At 39.4% G+C, this 16,086-nt stretch overlaps 1 protein-coding gene across 11 annotated transcripts in view; it reads left to right on the forward strand.

The window, feature by feature from the left end:
• The window catches only part of CHST9 (carbohydrate sulfotransferase 9), a 785,034-nt gene that overhangs the window by 745,486 nt on the left and 23,462 nt on the right, over positions 1-16,086 (forward strand). Inside the window, exon 1 of one of the 11 annotated variants that reach the window (XM_079942959.1) lies at positions 8,647-8,850. The exons of the other annotated variants lie outside the window; for them this stretch is intronic. Within the exon in view, the coding sequence (XP_079799085.1) occupies position 8,850 (1 nt within the window). The 5' untranslated portion in view covers positions 8,647-8,849. Of the gene's footprint in view, positions 1-8,646; positions 8,851-16,086 lie in introns of those variants that run through there. 11 annotated transcript variants of the gene reach the window in all.

Genomic DNA, 16,086 nt, shown 5'->3' on the forward strand with positions numbered 1-16,086 from the left:
GAATTGTGCTGGGGAAAAGACATAGATGTGCTCAAAAGTACATTCATATGAGCACCCCTCACAGCATTTCATATAATAGGGTTCTCTCCCCACCCAAAATAAGATAGTAGAATAAACATTTCAAGAGGGGGACTAAAGAAGCTTCGGTATATTAAAAAACATACAAGTAGCCATTCAAAATGATATAGATTGAGAATGTTTAGCAGCAGGCAAAGATTATTCATAAGATACTCTGTAAGTGAACAAAAATGTTTCTGTAATGTATATTTAGATGAGGTGGGTTTTTTTGGTCTATTTTTGCTTCTTTCCAATAGAATACATTTGATCACATTTTTTTTATATACAGCAGGTTCTTATTAGTCATCAATTTTACACACATCAGTGTATACATGTCAATTCCAATTGCCCGATTCATCACACCACGATCCCCATGCCCCCGCGGCTTCCCCCACTTGGTGTCCACACATTTGTTCTCTACATATGTGTCTCAACTTCTGCCCTGCAAACCGGTTCATCTGTACCATTTTTCTAGGTTCCACATACATGCGTTAATATACGATATTTGTTTTTCTCTTTCTGAGTTACTTCACTCTGTATGACAGTCTCTAGATCCATCCACATCTCAACAAATGACCCAATTTCGTTGCTTTTTATGGCTGAGTAATATTCCATTGTATCTATGTACCACATCTTCTTTATCCATTCATCTGTCGATGGGCATTTAGGTTGCTTCCATGACCTGGCTATTGTAAATAGTGCTGCAATGAACATTGGGGTGCATGTGTCTTTTTGAATTGTGGTTTTCTCTGGGTATATGCCCAGTAGTGGGATTGCTGGATCATATGGTAATTCTATTTTTAGTTTTTTAAGGAACCTCCATAGTGGCTGTATCAGTTTACATTCCCACCAACAGTGCAAGAGGGTTCCCTTTTCTCCACACCCTCTCCAGCATTTGTTGTTTGTAGATTTTCTGATGATGCCCATTCTAACTGGTGTGAGGTGATACCTCATTGTAGTTTTGATTTGCATTTCTCTAATAATTAGTGATGTTGAGCATCTTTTCATGTGTTTGTTGGCAATCTGTATGTCTTCTTTGGAGAAATGTCTATTTAGGTCTTCTGCCCATTTTTGGATTGGGTTGTTTGTTTTTTTAATATTGAGCTGCATGAGCTGTTTATATATTTTGGAGATTAATCCTTTGTCCGTTGATTCGTTTGCAAATATTTTCTCCCATTCTAAGGGTTGTCTTTTCGTCTTGTTTATGGTTTCCTTTGCTGTGCAAAAGCTTTTAAGTTTCATTAGGTCCCATTTGTTTATTTTTATTTCCATTACTCTAGGAGGTGGATCAAAAAAGATCTTGCTGTGATTTATGTCAAAGAGTGTTCTTCCTATGTTTTCCTCTAAGAGTTTTATAGTGTCCGGTCTTACATTTAGGTCTCTAATCCATTCTGAGTTTATTTTTGTGTATGGTGTTAGGGAGTGTTCTAATTTCATTCTTTTACATGTAGCTGTCCACTTTTCCCAGCACCACTTATTGAAGAGACTATCTTTTCTCCATTGTATATCCTTGCCTCCCTTGTCATAGATTAGTTGGCCATAGGTGTGTGGGTTTATCTCTGGGCTTTCTATCTTGTTCCATTGATCTATGTTTCTGTTTTTGTGCCAGTACCATATTGTCTTGATTACTGTAGCTTTATAGTATAGTCTGAAGTCAGGGAGTCTGATTCCTCCAGCTCCATTTTTTTCCCTCAAGACTGCTTTGGCTATTCAGGGTCTTTTTTGTCTCCATACAGATTTTAAGATTTTTTGTTCTAGTTCTGTAAAAAATGCCATTGGTAATTTGATAGGGATTGCATTGAATCTGTAGATTGCTTTGGGTAGTAGAGTCATTTTCACAATATTGATTCTTCCAATCCAAGAACATGAGAGAATAAAAATAAAATACCTGGAAGGGTGCACCACAAAGGTTAACAGGTCTTATCTACAGGTGGTAGGATCACAAGTAATTATTGTTACTTCTTTTATCTGGATTGTCTAAATTTTTCACAACAAACATTGATTTACGAATAATAAATAAGACAATAAAGTTGTCTTTTGGCCACACCGGGCAGCATGCAGGATCTTAGTTCCCCGACCAGGGATCAAACCCGTGCGCCCTGCAGTGGAAGCGAGGAGTCCTAACCAGTGGACTGCCAGGGAGTTCCCGACAATAAAGTTTTTAACACAGTCATGTGATAGGCTACTTATGTTTCATTCTCAATGTATTTGAAACTGAAGCTTCTTTATTACACAAGAAAGGCAAGTAGAGAATTAGAATGTACAGAGAAACGAAAAGAGAAAAGAATCCATGAATCCGTCACTCAGGGATTCATAATGTTTTTCATAAAAATATAAACATTTTAACAGAAATAAGTTCATGATATAAATACTGCCTTGTAACTCACTTTTTTCATTAGATATATTCATATTTCATTAACTACATCCATTTCATCGTTTTTGACTGGCTACCTAAGAATCCCACTGAAAGATTTTGCCAGAACTTCTTTCACTAATTCTGCCTGAGGTTCTCAAAAGTTGTTCTCAAGTTCGTTCCTGCCGATCCTGGAACACACAGGCTGACCCAGTTTCATACACTGCCCTGAGGATTTCCTTAGAACAAACCCTAGAAGGGGGATTCATGCTTCAGTTTGACTCTTTCCCAATCCTCTTACTTGGATAAAAATAAATTAAGGAAAACAATTAAAATTTGAGTAAAGCACACTTTTTTAAATGGCAGGAAACCAAAATTGGATCCCTCACTGACAAAAGTGCCTTCAAACTTCTTCTGATGGAAGTTGGAATAAAGGCTGTGCTCATCTAACTCTCACACTCCGTGGTTCTGGGGACACTTCATTGCAACCATGAGCTGAATCTCTGCTCAACTTCAGCCACCAGCTCCCGTGGCCACAACTTGACCTTGACCTATGACTGCTCTACTTCAAAAACTAGAAACTTAAAGATCTTGGACTGCATCTTGCTGTTATTATCTCAGGGCACTTCTTGCCCCCCTAACTGTTCTTTGACCTCATAGATATCTCTGCCATTTAAGCTGCCATTCTCTGCACTTTTTTGAGCCCCCTTCTTTCTTAATCTATCCCAAGCCTTCATGTCCATCTTCAGATCTCCCCTTCTTCAGGACCGTGGAGCCCTCGGCCAGAGCCATTTTTAAGTCCTTTGGTTCCATTAATATTTCTACATTAACTCAATCTTTTGCCTTTCATTTTCATTCAGATTTCTCATATGCGGAGTCCTTGCTTCCTGTTTCCATTTTCTCACCTCCAAAGTAACTGACATTTAGCCTCAGCTCCCACCATTCTTTAGAAACTATTCTTACTCACTGCTGGTCAAAAAATGAACTTTTCAGATCTTATCTCTGCCATCCTTAGCACTGAATTCAATTGCTGCCTTCTTCTTTTTTACCTCAACTATGTATTATGAAAATTTTCAAACCTTTCAGAAAAGCTGAAAGTATAGTACAATGAGCACGTAAATAGCCGTCATCAAAATTCACCAGTTGTCTACACTTTGCCATTTTGCCTCATTTACTGCCCCCCACTCTGTGTATATGTACATACACATTTAAGAGGAAGTTACAGACATCATAACACCTCACCCTAAATACTTCAGCACATGTTGCCTAAGAATGAGGGTATTCTCCTGCATAACAATACCATCTTCATACCTAAGAAAATTAACAATAATTCTGTAATGTCTTCTGATATCAAGTTCATATTCAAATGTCTCCAATTATCCCAAGAATGTCTTCTACAACTACTTCCTTCCGGAACAAGGAGCTGATCAATGTTCAGACATTGGTTTCTATGTTTCTTTATTCTTTTGTAATCTAGAATAGTATCCTAGCCTTTTTTCCCCCATGACATTAAATTGTTTAGGAGTCCAGGTCAGTTGTCTCTAGGATGGCCTACATTCTGAGCATTCCTCATAGCTTAGTTTAAATTGTTCCTTTCCTCAGTAAACTGACAGTCCAGAAACCAGGTTGGACATTTTTGGCACTGATACCTCATATTGTGTTGTCACTTTTCCACTAGTAGTGCTGCCAAGTTTGATCACTTTGTTCAAAGTGTGGACAACAGATTTCTCTATATTAAAAGTACATTTTTCCTTCTCAATTACTGAGAGATCCATGGAATAATATTTTGCATGGGAGTAATATTCTGCTTGAGAATCTGTTAACAATTCCCACCTGAATCAGTTATGACATTGGAGATTTTTAATATTTTTCTTAATTCTATCACTTCCTCTACATTTATTAGACGATGTTATTTAATAAAGAAACTTTCCCTTTTTTCGCTTTCTCTCCCTTTTCCTTGGGCTGGAAGATCACTAGGAACTCGCTGATTTTTATCTATGAAATCTATTACAATCAATTATAATCATTCTTCTTTTTGGTGTGCATTTTTCCTAATGTGGACAGCGAAAAACTGTTTAAGCTAGTTCCTGAGTCTCTTTGGCATGACCTCATTAGTTTTGAGTATTTCTTTGGATTGCTAGCAAAGAGATATTTTTTCTCTGCCCTAGCCCTGGAATCAGCTTCTCTAAGGAGCACTGGTTCTTTTAATGAGGAATAGCACATAGAAACTAAGACCTGGGTATTGGGTGTGTTCATTACTGCGAAAAAGTGAGTTTTTCTTGGGGCTTCCCTGGTGGCGCAGTGGTTGAGAGTCCGCCTGCCGATGCAGGGGACACACATACGTGCCGCGGTCCGGGAAGATCCCTCGTGCCACGGAGCGGCTGGGCCCGTGAGCCATGGCCGCTGAGCCTGCGCGTCTGGAGTCTGTGCTCTGCAACGGGAGAGGCCACAACAGTGAGAGGCCCGCGTATGGCAAAAAAAAGGTAGTTTTTCCTAAATGATTCCTTTATGTTTTCCATTGAAATTTAGATTCCTCTGCCTTTGTCCCTTCTCTTTTTTCTTACACTGAAAACTTGAGTTCCTAATACTATTAATATACTTACTTATTTTCTTTTTCTTACAATATACTTTAAAAAGTTTCCAAATATAATGCCAATATTACTACTAACAATTAATCTGCTGGATGTTAGGCTTATAATTCCTCTGTGATGCTTTTTGTTCTTGGAATATAAACCATAAAGATAAATAATGAAATGGACCCTTCCCAGAGTCAGGGTTGTTACAGAAGAAACATATCCTAATCCAGCTATTGGAGCCAAGAACCAGCATCATGTTATTATGCAAATATTTTCTAATGGAAGAAAAAAAAATTTACTATAAGTAGTGAATTTAATCAAAGTCAAGGAGAAAGGATTTTCTAGTTGTATAAGATTGTGATTCAAACTACCAAAATATTATTGACCTTAACTTCGTTAACAGAGAAGGATGGAATGCACAAAACAGTAAGAGAGATAAATCAGCATCTTAAATTCTTATTTATGCCACTTGGGTGTGCTTAAATGTAAGAAGAATTATAGTAATGTTAGCACTCAGTATAGCACTCTAGTAGAATTAGTATTATTTGCCTTTACCATAAAACTCTAAAGGTTTATGCTCTCTATTCTTTCAAGGAAAAAAATAAGAATGGGAGATTTTAAAATTTAAAAAAATTGTATAACAATTAGTGTATAAAATGGTTTAGGGATTCATGAGTTTAAGTTACTTACTTAAATTATTACTTTTATGGGGACTACCAAAGTTAATCAGAGATATACATTTTCCAAATGGAAGGGGAAAAATAAACCAAAACAAAATGATTCTGTCACCACTGTGAAACAGAATAAGCAACACATTTGCCTGCTAAGTAAAAAAATGGTGAGCTTTAAAAACCAAAAATCTTTTTTTACAAAAAGTAAGAAGCTAGGAATCAATTATAATTCAAGTGACTCGTCAATGATTTCCTCCTAATTAATTTTAATGATGTAAAATAAATAGGTATCTGAGTAAAGAAGAATTTGATATGATACAACCATAGATCGTGTTCATCTTCATCTCTACCTTTTCCCACCACAGAACTGATTTTATGAGACCTCCCTATGCTACTCTACCACCCTCCCCACTCCCCTTCACCCCTCACCCCCTACCTTGGGCAGGGAGGAGTGATTAGAATATACTTAGAACCTCTGAAATGTATAAGCAAACATGGCAAAATTCCCCCAAATGCCAAAAAATATACCAAAATGTAAGGGAGATGAAATAAAAGCATAAAAATCACCAGTCTGTCCTGTCCTGTGGGTATTGTCCAGGAAAATGTCTGGTGCATTGATACTGGGAAAAATGATGTTACATGGAGCTACCAAGAGCTGTCTGTTTACATTCGGTCTCTGCCGCCTGAACCACAGGCTGTCCCCATGCCACGGCGTGACCCACTGATCATACAGAGGGACCACTGACAAAGGCACAGCCTTCACTTCTCTCCACAGAACTGTAACCTACTCAATCCAAACAACCTCTCTGGAGGTATGTTTACATCATGTACAAAGAGCTGGGAGATTGACTAACCGTTACAGCCCGTTAGCAATCCTTTTAGCTAGTTCTAGCCTTGAGTGGGTAAGCGTTGATGTATGGAAAAGAGGTAATTGAAAAAACATCCATATATACTGTCTGTAGTCTCTAATACTCTAAAAATTACCCTTAAAAAATCAGCTATCCCAATTCAGTGTTTTTTAAAAATATCTTGCTTGAATTTGAAAGGAAAAGGGGAATCCATTTCAAAAATAATTTGATTTTTCAAAAATAAGCTAGTATTTCCTGCTACTTCCAAAGGTGGGCGGGGCAGAGGACTTTACTTTTAATAAGACTGTGGACCCTACTGTAAATGACATCGTGAAGTCCAGGGTCTGGAACTGAGCGATTGTGTCATTTACAGTTTCCCTGATTGAATACTAAGGCTTTAAGACATCACCAGGAATAATTAGAAGTTGAGGGTACATGGGATCTGCAAACTTAATAAAGAATTAATAAAACTCAGTCATTTTTCACAGCATAATGGATATAAAAGAAAGAAATGAATTTAATGATAAAATGTTAGGTGTGTTAAAGAAAAAATTTCCAACACGTTAAAATGGTAAAGAAGACTTTTTTCAGGACTGTCACAATAGGGGTATGTAACAGAGGAGAGAGATGGGCTCAAATACAAGGACAAGTGGGGACTTACAGCCAATGAGCAGTGTGGAGTCAGTGGATGGAAAATGACTAAGAGGGGACCTTAAAGGGTAGGAGGATCTTGCTAAACTGACCTAACAGAATTCTTGCTAAAGGCTGACCAAAGACTTACACAGCAAAGGTGGGGGATGAGGAACTTGATCACAGATCAAGTGTGAAGGGACTCTTACTCATAGCAGGATTCTTGCTAAGACTGGGCAAGGCTGGCAGAAGACTGGACAGGGGTCAAAGTCAAGGTCAAAGGAACCTACTAAAGTCTGATCAAGGAGAGAGTCTTTGTCAGGTGCCGTATTGTAGTTCACCCTAAAAAGCAGCAAAAGGTGACCAGACCAGGAAATTGCACACATTCTTCTTCTCAAAGCATGTGTTACAGGAGAATGAGAATTAGTTCACTAGAGGCACTGACTCCCCCAGTTCTCGAGGGAAGTCCTTTGTGTCAGCTGGTCCCTCTACCCCTCTGGCACTGGAGGGGAAGCTGCAGGCTTCGTTGTCCTGTGCCTCCGTGTGGCAGGCTGGGGACTGGAAGCCCAGAGCAGGACTTGGATATATGCCTGTGCGTTTATGCCTTAAGGTGAAAATAGGATTCCAAGCATTTTCATTTTTATTAATTGGCTAAGCTAAAGTTCTTAAATGTTTGACTACTTGTTAATCATTTAAATTGGACTAAATTTCTTTTTCATTTTTCTGACACTGAAAATACATATTATCCCTAGTTTTCTCCCACACTCCCTGGTTATTCCAGAATAGGATACTTGGCTGTCTTGAAAGTTGTTGTTACTCTTCTTAACCACATTGAAGAACAGCTTCCATCTGGGTTGCAAACAATCTGGTTTTATTACCCTTAGCTGGAGTCTCCTGTCATACGAGTCATTACAGATGCCAGGTATCATGCTAACTCGTTGAATTACCAAAAATGATCCTATAATATATTTGTTATCCTTATTTTACAGATGAGAAAACTCACAGAGGTTGTTATTTGCCCAAGGCCACCCAGACAGAAAGGAGAGAAGCTGAGAATCAAGCCCAGACATTCTGAACGCTTAGCCTCCACTCGTGACCATTGCTAAAATCTGTGTGGTTGGTGTCCTTAGGAAAGTCCCACACTTTCATAAGCTTCAGTTTATAAATAAGGAAATCGGCCTAAGTTTCTTTTACTAGAACTTGTGATTTGCCTTGATGATATTGTGATTTACAATAAGAAATGGATCTATAATATTTGGTCTTTGTCCCAGTTTCTGGCACAGAGCTACCAAAACCCTTGGAATTTCCTAAATGATGAGCGTGACAAAGGTGTCTTTGGTTATCTTAATAAGGTGACTTTTGGACCCCACCTAAGGGTGGAGGCTGGTTGCCAAGAGAACCAACCCTGTGATTAGAGGATTGGAACTTTCAATCCCACCCCTGACCTCCAGGGAGGGGAGAGGGGCTGGAGATTGACGTCAGTCACCAATGACCAATGATTAAATCAACCATGCCTGTGTACTGAAACCTCCAGAAAACCCCAAAGGGTTGGGGTTCAGAAAGCTTCCCGCTTGGTGAAGGAGTGGAGGTTTAGGGAGAATGGTACCCCGAGAGAGGGCATGGAAGCTCTACGTGCCTCCCCCATACCTCGCCCTATGCATCTCTTCCACTGGCTGTTCCTGAGTTATATCCTTCTGTAACAAACCGGTGATCTAGTAAGTAAAATGTTTCTTTGAGTTGTGAGCCCCACTCTAGCAAATTAATCAAACGCAAGGAAAGGGTCATGAGGACCTTTGATCTATAGCCGGTAGGTCAGAAGCCCAGGGGACAAGCTGGACTTGCAGCTGGCATCTGAAGTGTGGTGTGTGTGTGTGCACGTGCGCGTGTGTGTCGAGGGGCAGGGCATTGTGTGCAGGCATCTAGGACTGACCCTTAGCCTGTAGGATCTGACTCTATCTCAAGGCAGGTAGGTGTCAGAAGTGAGTTAAATTTGTGGACAGCCAGTCCGTATCTGTGAAGAATTCAGTTAATTATTTAGTGTGTTAAAGGAAAAACACACCAACGGAACTGGTGTCAGAATCAAAGCCTTTGACTCAAATCCAGGACCAGAGAGAACTTAAGCTCTGAAACCAAACTTCTAACTTGCTAGTTCCTGATAGTAAATCCTTGTAATAGCTTAGAGACAGCATCTCTTGTTCACCACAGACGATGTAAAATCTGCATTCCATTACCTAAAGAGGCATCATTGAACATAAATTAAAAAAACCTGTTTCCCAAAGTTCTAATTTGGTCATTATTTCTCTGTATATACTTTAAAAAGAGTCTTGCATTCTGTAGCTTCCCTGGGCATCTCTCTGCAGAAGCTTGCCTGATATAGACCTCTTTCCTGATCTCACTTACTGCCCTCTTCCAGGATGTCCTTCTGGTATTTTAAACCTAACAAATGTTGAAAGGAGCTAATCATTCCAGCTCCATCATTACTCGCCAAATTTACTTCTTTAAACTGGCCCTATTTCCTTGTTTCCATCTTTGCATTAAGAGCGTCTTCTCCCAAACAACCACGCTCAAGATCTTGATCATCTTTAGTTCCCTTCTTTCCACCACCTGCCCTGCCACCCCAGCCCCCATCTGAATGAAGTCATATTCTACTCACACAGTGTATCTCTCATTCACCCACATTATGCCATCTCCGTACCAGCACCTCTCACGCTCAAGCCATAGCACTGTTCGATTCATCTTCTTCAAACAGTTTCCATCAGTCTCTGGCTCAAAAATGTTTTAGAGCTCCCTTACCAAATAAATGTCAAAATCTCTCCTCAAGTATTTAGGACTCTCCAAGATACTGGTCCGTGACACACCTCGCTAATATACAGACTTCACTGAAGTCAAGCAGAATTATTTACTACTCCTCGTACACACCCCATGCATTTCCTGGTTCTGCACTTTCGCTCATGCTTTTCCTTTCAGGTGAAATTCCTTTTCTCCAACCTATTTTTATTAATATAACTACCCAGATCAGATGCTATCTCTTCCGTGAAGCAACCTTGGGATCCTCCACCAAACACGACCTCTTTTTTATTTGTGCCACTTCTATGGAAAATTTCAATCTCCCTGATTCTTTTCATGGCCAAAGAACTTAAACTATAAACAAACTTAGAGACCATTATTTGCAACATTGTCATTATGTACTGAGGATGAAGCAAGGACTACAGGAGTGAAGGTATTTGCTAAATGTCATACAGCTTAATAGTGGCAAAGCCAAGACTAGAAAAGTCTGAAAGTGAACCCATCACCATTTCTACTATATCAAGATTTAAACACCTTTTGATCTGACTACCTACGCAGTTTACTAGTAAATCTCTTACAGCTCCATGACTTCATGTTGTTATTTTTGGGGGGTGCTCATCTTGCTTCCTTTACTTCTGTACTTCCAGAACACCAAGCATAAGGTCCAGAATAGATGCTCATTAAAATATTGCTGTAGGATTAGATGAGTGAGTTTTGCTTGGGGATAATCTGAAAATCCTTTAACATGAAGACTGTGGCTGTTGAGAGCTCATCGCTCTTTTCTTTACTTAACCAATATCTTTTGAGTGGTTCAAGTTACATATGTAAGCTCATAAACTTTGAAAATGTAATTGAATCCCCAAATATGTTTATTGACAAGGAAAAGAAGTCAACATTATTGCATCTATCAACGAGCTGAATAAAACCCCTTTTGACTCTAGATTAACTCAAAATCAGATTATTTAACTGTTATTGAGCCATCCCTCAAACACTTTGTAAAATGAGCTAAGAAATTAAAAATCAGCAATTTTAATTTTTCAGCTCATAACCATAAAATGTATCCAGGTACTTTTCTGCCTCATTTTTGCCCAGGTGTGTGTGTATACACACATACACGTACACTCACATGATGCAACCCACACATACACACGCACTCCACTTGCACCACAGTTACCTTTGAAAAATGGATACTGCACCTCCAGAGGCAAAGTCTCTGATGGTGGTGAAGGATTAAGTCATTCGTTATTACGACAATGATAGTTGCTATTAGTATGGTCATTATTACTTGAAGTCCACATTTTGTGCCTGACTTTTTCTGCAGTAGAGTTATAAACAATGAATGCCAATTTCAGACATATCAAGGAATCAAGATAGTAGCTACAAATGACACTTAAAGATCCCTCTTTCTAACTCACTCTCAGCGGGAGATAAAAAACTATTGAGAGCACTCTTTGAGACAAAGTCGTGAGATAACATGTCTCCACTATATTTATTAGTACATTGTCTTATTAGCCATCTGTCACAGAAATGGACTGACTTCAACCAACAGTTTACATCAAACTCATTTTCTAGACAAAGAAACTGAGGCTTGACAGAGAGTGAAGCATCAGCCCAGAGAGGGGATCACGAGCTCCCATAATTCACTTAGTCCCTAGGTTCCTACCCCCCTCATCCTTTTCCTCCTTAGTGTTGCAGGGCATTGTTCCTTCACTTTGCACTCAGTTGGTTGAAGGTAGGCACCATAGGTTTGATTGATACATCAATTTGCATCTCAAGGCATCACTTGATAAAGACAGTGCCATGAAAGGCTACTCTCTCACAAGCCAATTTCCCCCTCTGGGCTGACTTTAGAAGCTCATTGATGTCACTTCCTTCCTCAGTCAGCAAGTGAATCTTCTTTAATTCTCAAGACCAGCTGTCCATGCTGTCAACAGAAAGTTATTAAAATTCCTTTAAAGTGAATAAAAATAGCCTAAAAGCAAATGTACTTGGAAACAGGAAAGAATCAGTATGCAAAGTCCACAAACCTCTGAGCAAAATAATGTTGATCCAACCAGAGATTTCAAACATTGTATATTCAAGAGGCTAGAAAAAATAATTAAAAGATGCTAAACCACATACTTCTTAATCTTTTATTAGCAATGGCTTATGCAGTTACAATTTATCCCCTAAATTCCATTCCTCTTTCTCCAATATGATTTGAATAAATTGAGGAATGACTTAGGTTTTCCTTAAGTGGGATTCCCTCCTTTTTTCTTGTCTCAGCCAGGGAACATTTACATCTCCACCAGCCTGAGACTATCCGTGAGCAAGAGAAAAAATTATCAATAACTGCAATCATAACCACCAGAGCCACAAAATAATTATATAATTATATATTTTAATTTATTAGGGTTTTAATAGCTCAAGGGAGGAGACCATTTTTCTCATATTTAAGTTGCTGTATCTCACAGAAGTGGTCCATCTGGCTCGACTCCCCATGATCCTCAACAGACTTTCTGACCTTAGGAACTGGAATCCAACCCTGTCACCTTCTAAATCAGCCCTTGCCTTACCCTTCAGTCCCCAACATGGCTTCTACCTTGTTACCTGAGTTGTTCATGAACTGGTCCCTAAGTCCCTTTAAAACATGGCTATGTTCCCTGCCACTTACATCACCTAAAATCACCTACCTCTTCCTTATTTGGACAGAAACCACAAATCCTGGACTCACTGTGACCTTTTGCCAGGGAAACTGTATCCGACGTGTCTGTCTTATCATCCCAAGACACAGCCCAAGTTTGTGTGTTGGGTTCCTACCTGTAACTGGGGCACTCAGGTCAAGTCTACCCCAATACTGCACCACCCAAGGCCCCTAATTCTGCAAACCCCATAATTCAATTAAACAGAAGCTTGAATCTTCACTGTAACTATGCTAAGAAGCCCTATTTTAGTAAATAGCAGTTTAGTGAAAGAAAATGGTAGAAATTTGGGTAAATTCAAACTAAAAGGACAATTAAAATATTGTTAACCTTCAGGAAAAGTATAAAAATGGTGTTTTGTAAGTTATCTAGAATTAACTCTCAGTCTTTCACTTCAATTTCCACAATTTTGAACACTTATTATGTTTGTAATACAGAACTAGGCTACTACAGATGTTGTATAAAATAGGAGGGGGAAAGGACACTAGACATAATCACTATTACTAGGATACTTTAAAATCCTTGAAAATCCATTGGGAACTAATACAAAAATGGCTGCCATCACAAAACAAAGTATTTGGTATGGGTCAGAATTTATCAGTAGTCAGCTTCAGGCCTTCATGTGATCCATCTAGTGAGTTTTAACCACTGAACCTTTCCTTTCACTAGGGAGCAAGAGCCAGAAGCAGCTACCCTTAAAATATGGGAACTGGTACAAGCTGCCCCCGACCGAAAATACTGTCAGTCATTCTGTAAATTTGTACTGAACACCTAGAGTGTGCCAGCACTGGGCCCTGGATACAACAATAAAAAAGATGGATCAACTATACTCCAACAAAAATCAATTTAATAGAACTACCATATGACCCAGCAATCCCACTACTGGGCATAAACTCTGAGAAAACCATAATTCAAAAAGCGTCATGGACCACAGTGTTCATCGCAGCTCTATTTACAATAGCCAGGACATGGAAGCAACCTAAGTGTCCATCGACAGATGAATGGATGAAGAAGATGTGGCACATATATACAATGGAATATTACTCAGCCATAAAAAGAAACAAAATTGAGTTATTTGTAGTGAGGTGGATGGACCTAGATTCTGTCTTACAGAGTGAAGTAAGTCAGAAAGAGAAAAACAAATACCATTTTTAACACATATATATGGAATCTAAAGAAAAAAAAAAAAAAGATTCTGAAGACCCTAGGGGCAGGACAGGAATAAAGATGAAGACATAAAGAATGGACTTGAGGACACAGGGAGGGGGAAGGGTAAGCTGGGACGAAGTGAGAGAGTGGCATGGACATATATACACTACCAAATGTAAAATAGATAGCTAGTGGGAAGCAGCTGCATCGCACGGGGAGATCAGCTCCGTGCTTTGTGACCACCTAGAGCGGTGGGATAGGGAGGGTGGGAGGGAGACGCAAGAGGGAGGGGATATGGGGATATACATATATACGTATAGCTGATTCACTTTGTTATACAGCAGAAACTAACACAACATTGTAAAGCAATTATACTCCAATAAAGTTGTTAAAAAAATCAATTTAAAAAAATAAATAAAACATAGAAGAAGAAAATAGATTTTTAAAAAAGGTACAGATTCCTTTTTTGTACAGTGTTGAATTTATAGACACTTTATAAAACATCTTTAATAAATAACAAAAGTATAAGCAATTGTCATATTTTAATTTTTATTGATATTTTAAAGAGACCCACATTCTTTAAGTGTTAGTAACCACTGCTATAAGATACAGAAAATTAAACCTTTTCTTTAGTGCTTTTACACTTATATTAAAATCAGCCGCCTCATAAAAATGGTTATTACTTTTTCTTGTCCTATTTTTAAACGTGGTTTCCTCATAAGAGATCTTGTCTTATTAATAAAATGTTATTGCCAGAATTTTTACTTGAAAACTTTAAGGATTATGTACTGTAGTCTCAAATCAGAAAATAGCAAAATTTTAGGGCTTCCCTGGTGGCGCAGTGGTTGAGAGTCCACCTGCCAATGCAGGGGACGCAGGTTCGTGCCCCGGTCCGGGAAGATCCCACATGCCGCGGAGCGGCTGGGCCCATGAGCCATGGCTGCTGAGCCTGTGCGTCCGGAGCCTGTGCTCCGCAACGGGAGAGGCCACAACAGTGAGAGGCCTGTGTACCGCAAAAAAAAAAAAAAAAAAAGAAAAGAAAATAGCAAAATTTTAAAAGACAAAATTAAAAAAAAAAAACAAAAACAAGATAGGCAGGGTCCCTGACCTCAGGGAGCTCACACTATAGAAGAAGAAACGAGCAAAGAAGCAAGCGAACATACAAACGAGAAAACAATCGCAAGTTGTGGTAGGTGCTGGGAAAGAAATAAACGAAGGGCTGAGATCAAGAATCACAAGAGAAGATGGGGAGACCAGAGAAGAGCCCCTACGGTCCTAGTATTAAACTGAAACCTGAAAATTTGAAAGAGCTAGCCCTGTCAAATTGGAAAGACAGCAGCTTGTACAAAGAACCAGAGGTCAAAAGGACCAGAAATTCCCATAAGACCAAAGTGATTGGAGGGTGGAAAGGGAGAGGGAATGGAAATCAAGGCGAGGTTGGAAAGATGGGCAAGAAGCAGATGGGGCAAGGCAAATAGGATGTAGTAAGGAGTTTAGGGAGAGCAAGTGTGGAAGCAGGGACCAGCAAAAGGCTGATGTCACCATCCAGGGGAGAGCTGTTGATGGGCTGCAACAAGGCAGTGGCTCTAAAGAGACGGGCATAACTTGTAGATAGATTCTGAAGACACTGAGTCCCTCCTGCCCATGGACTGCTCTGAAACCGCTCCCCTGTTCCCATCTTTGGCTCCCTTGGACTATTCCTGGTCCCTGAACCTTTGCATAAGCAATGTTTACAGTTCTGTCCTCTTTTGCAAGATAAAGACAGGGCCCTAGTTCACCAAATTGCCTGGTCTGCCCTGTTACAGATCACCATGTTGGTCCTCTTCCCCAGATTGTCATGTTCCTTCCTAAAATACCCTTTAATGGAGAGGAGGGGGGATGCGATATTCCAGAATCTGGCAGCTGTAGAATATCCAATTACCGTACGAAATACACAGAAATACAATGGGCGTATTTGCACTCCAAGAAAGAGGAAGAGATTCGTAACCTCACCTTCGTTTCCTTGTCTTAAGATTTCACATGTGGTACTTTCAAAACAGCTTGAGCATCGCTACAGAATGGATAAGGCTAAAAGTAGACTATAGTCCAGAAGTAGACAATGTCAGAAAAGCAGGGAACCAAGCCAGCAAGCTCTTTGGGTGCAGCCAGGGACCAGACCTGTGTTGGTCACAGTTGAATCCCCAGAGCTTAGTAACCACATGTGACATATGGTAGCTGATCAGATATTTGTTGATTAAGTGACTAAATAAGCCAGATATGACTCTTTCCAATCTTTATTCCCCTTATCCATTTGTTACCAATTTCCCTCAAACATTTCTTCCATGCACTCCTTTG

This window comes from Stenella coeruleoalba (genome assembly GCF_951394435.1).
Source record: "Stenella coeruleoalba genome assembly, chromosome: 14".
NCBI lineage: Eukaryota > Metazoa > Chordata > Mammalia > Artiodactyla > Delphinidae > Stenella > Stenella coeruleoalba.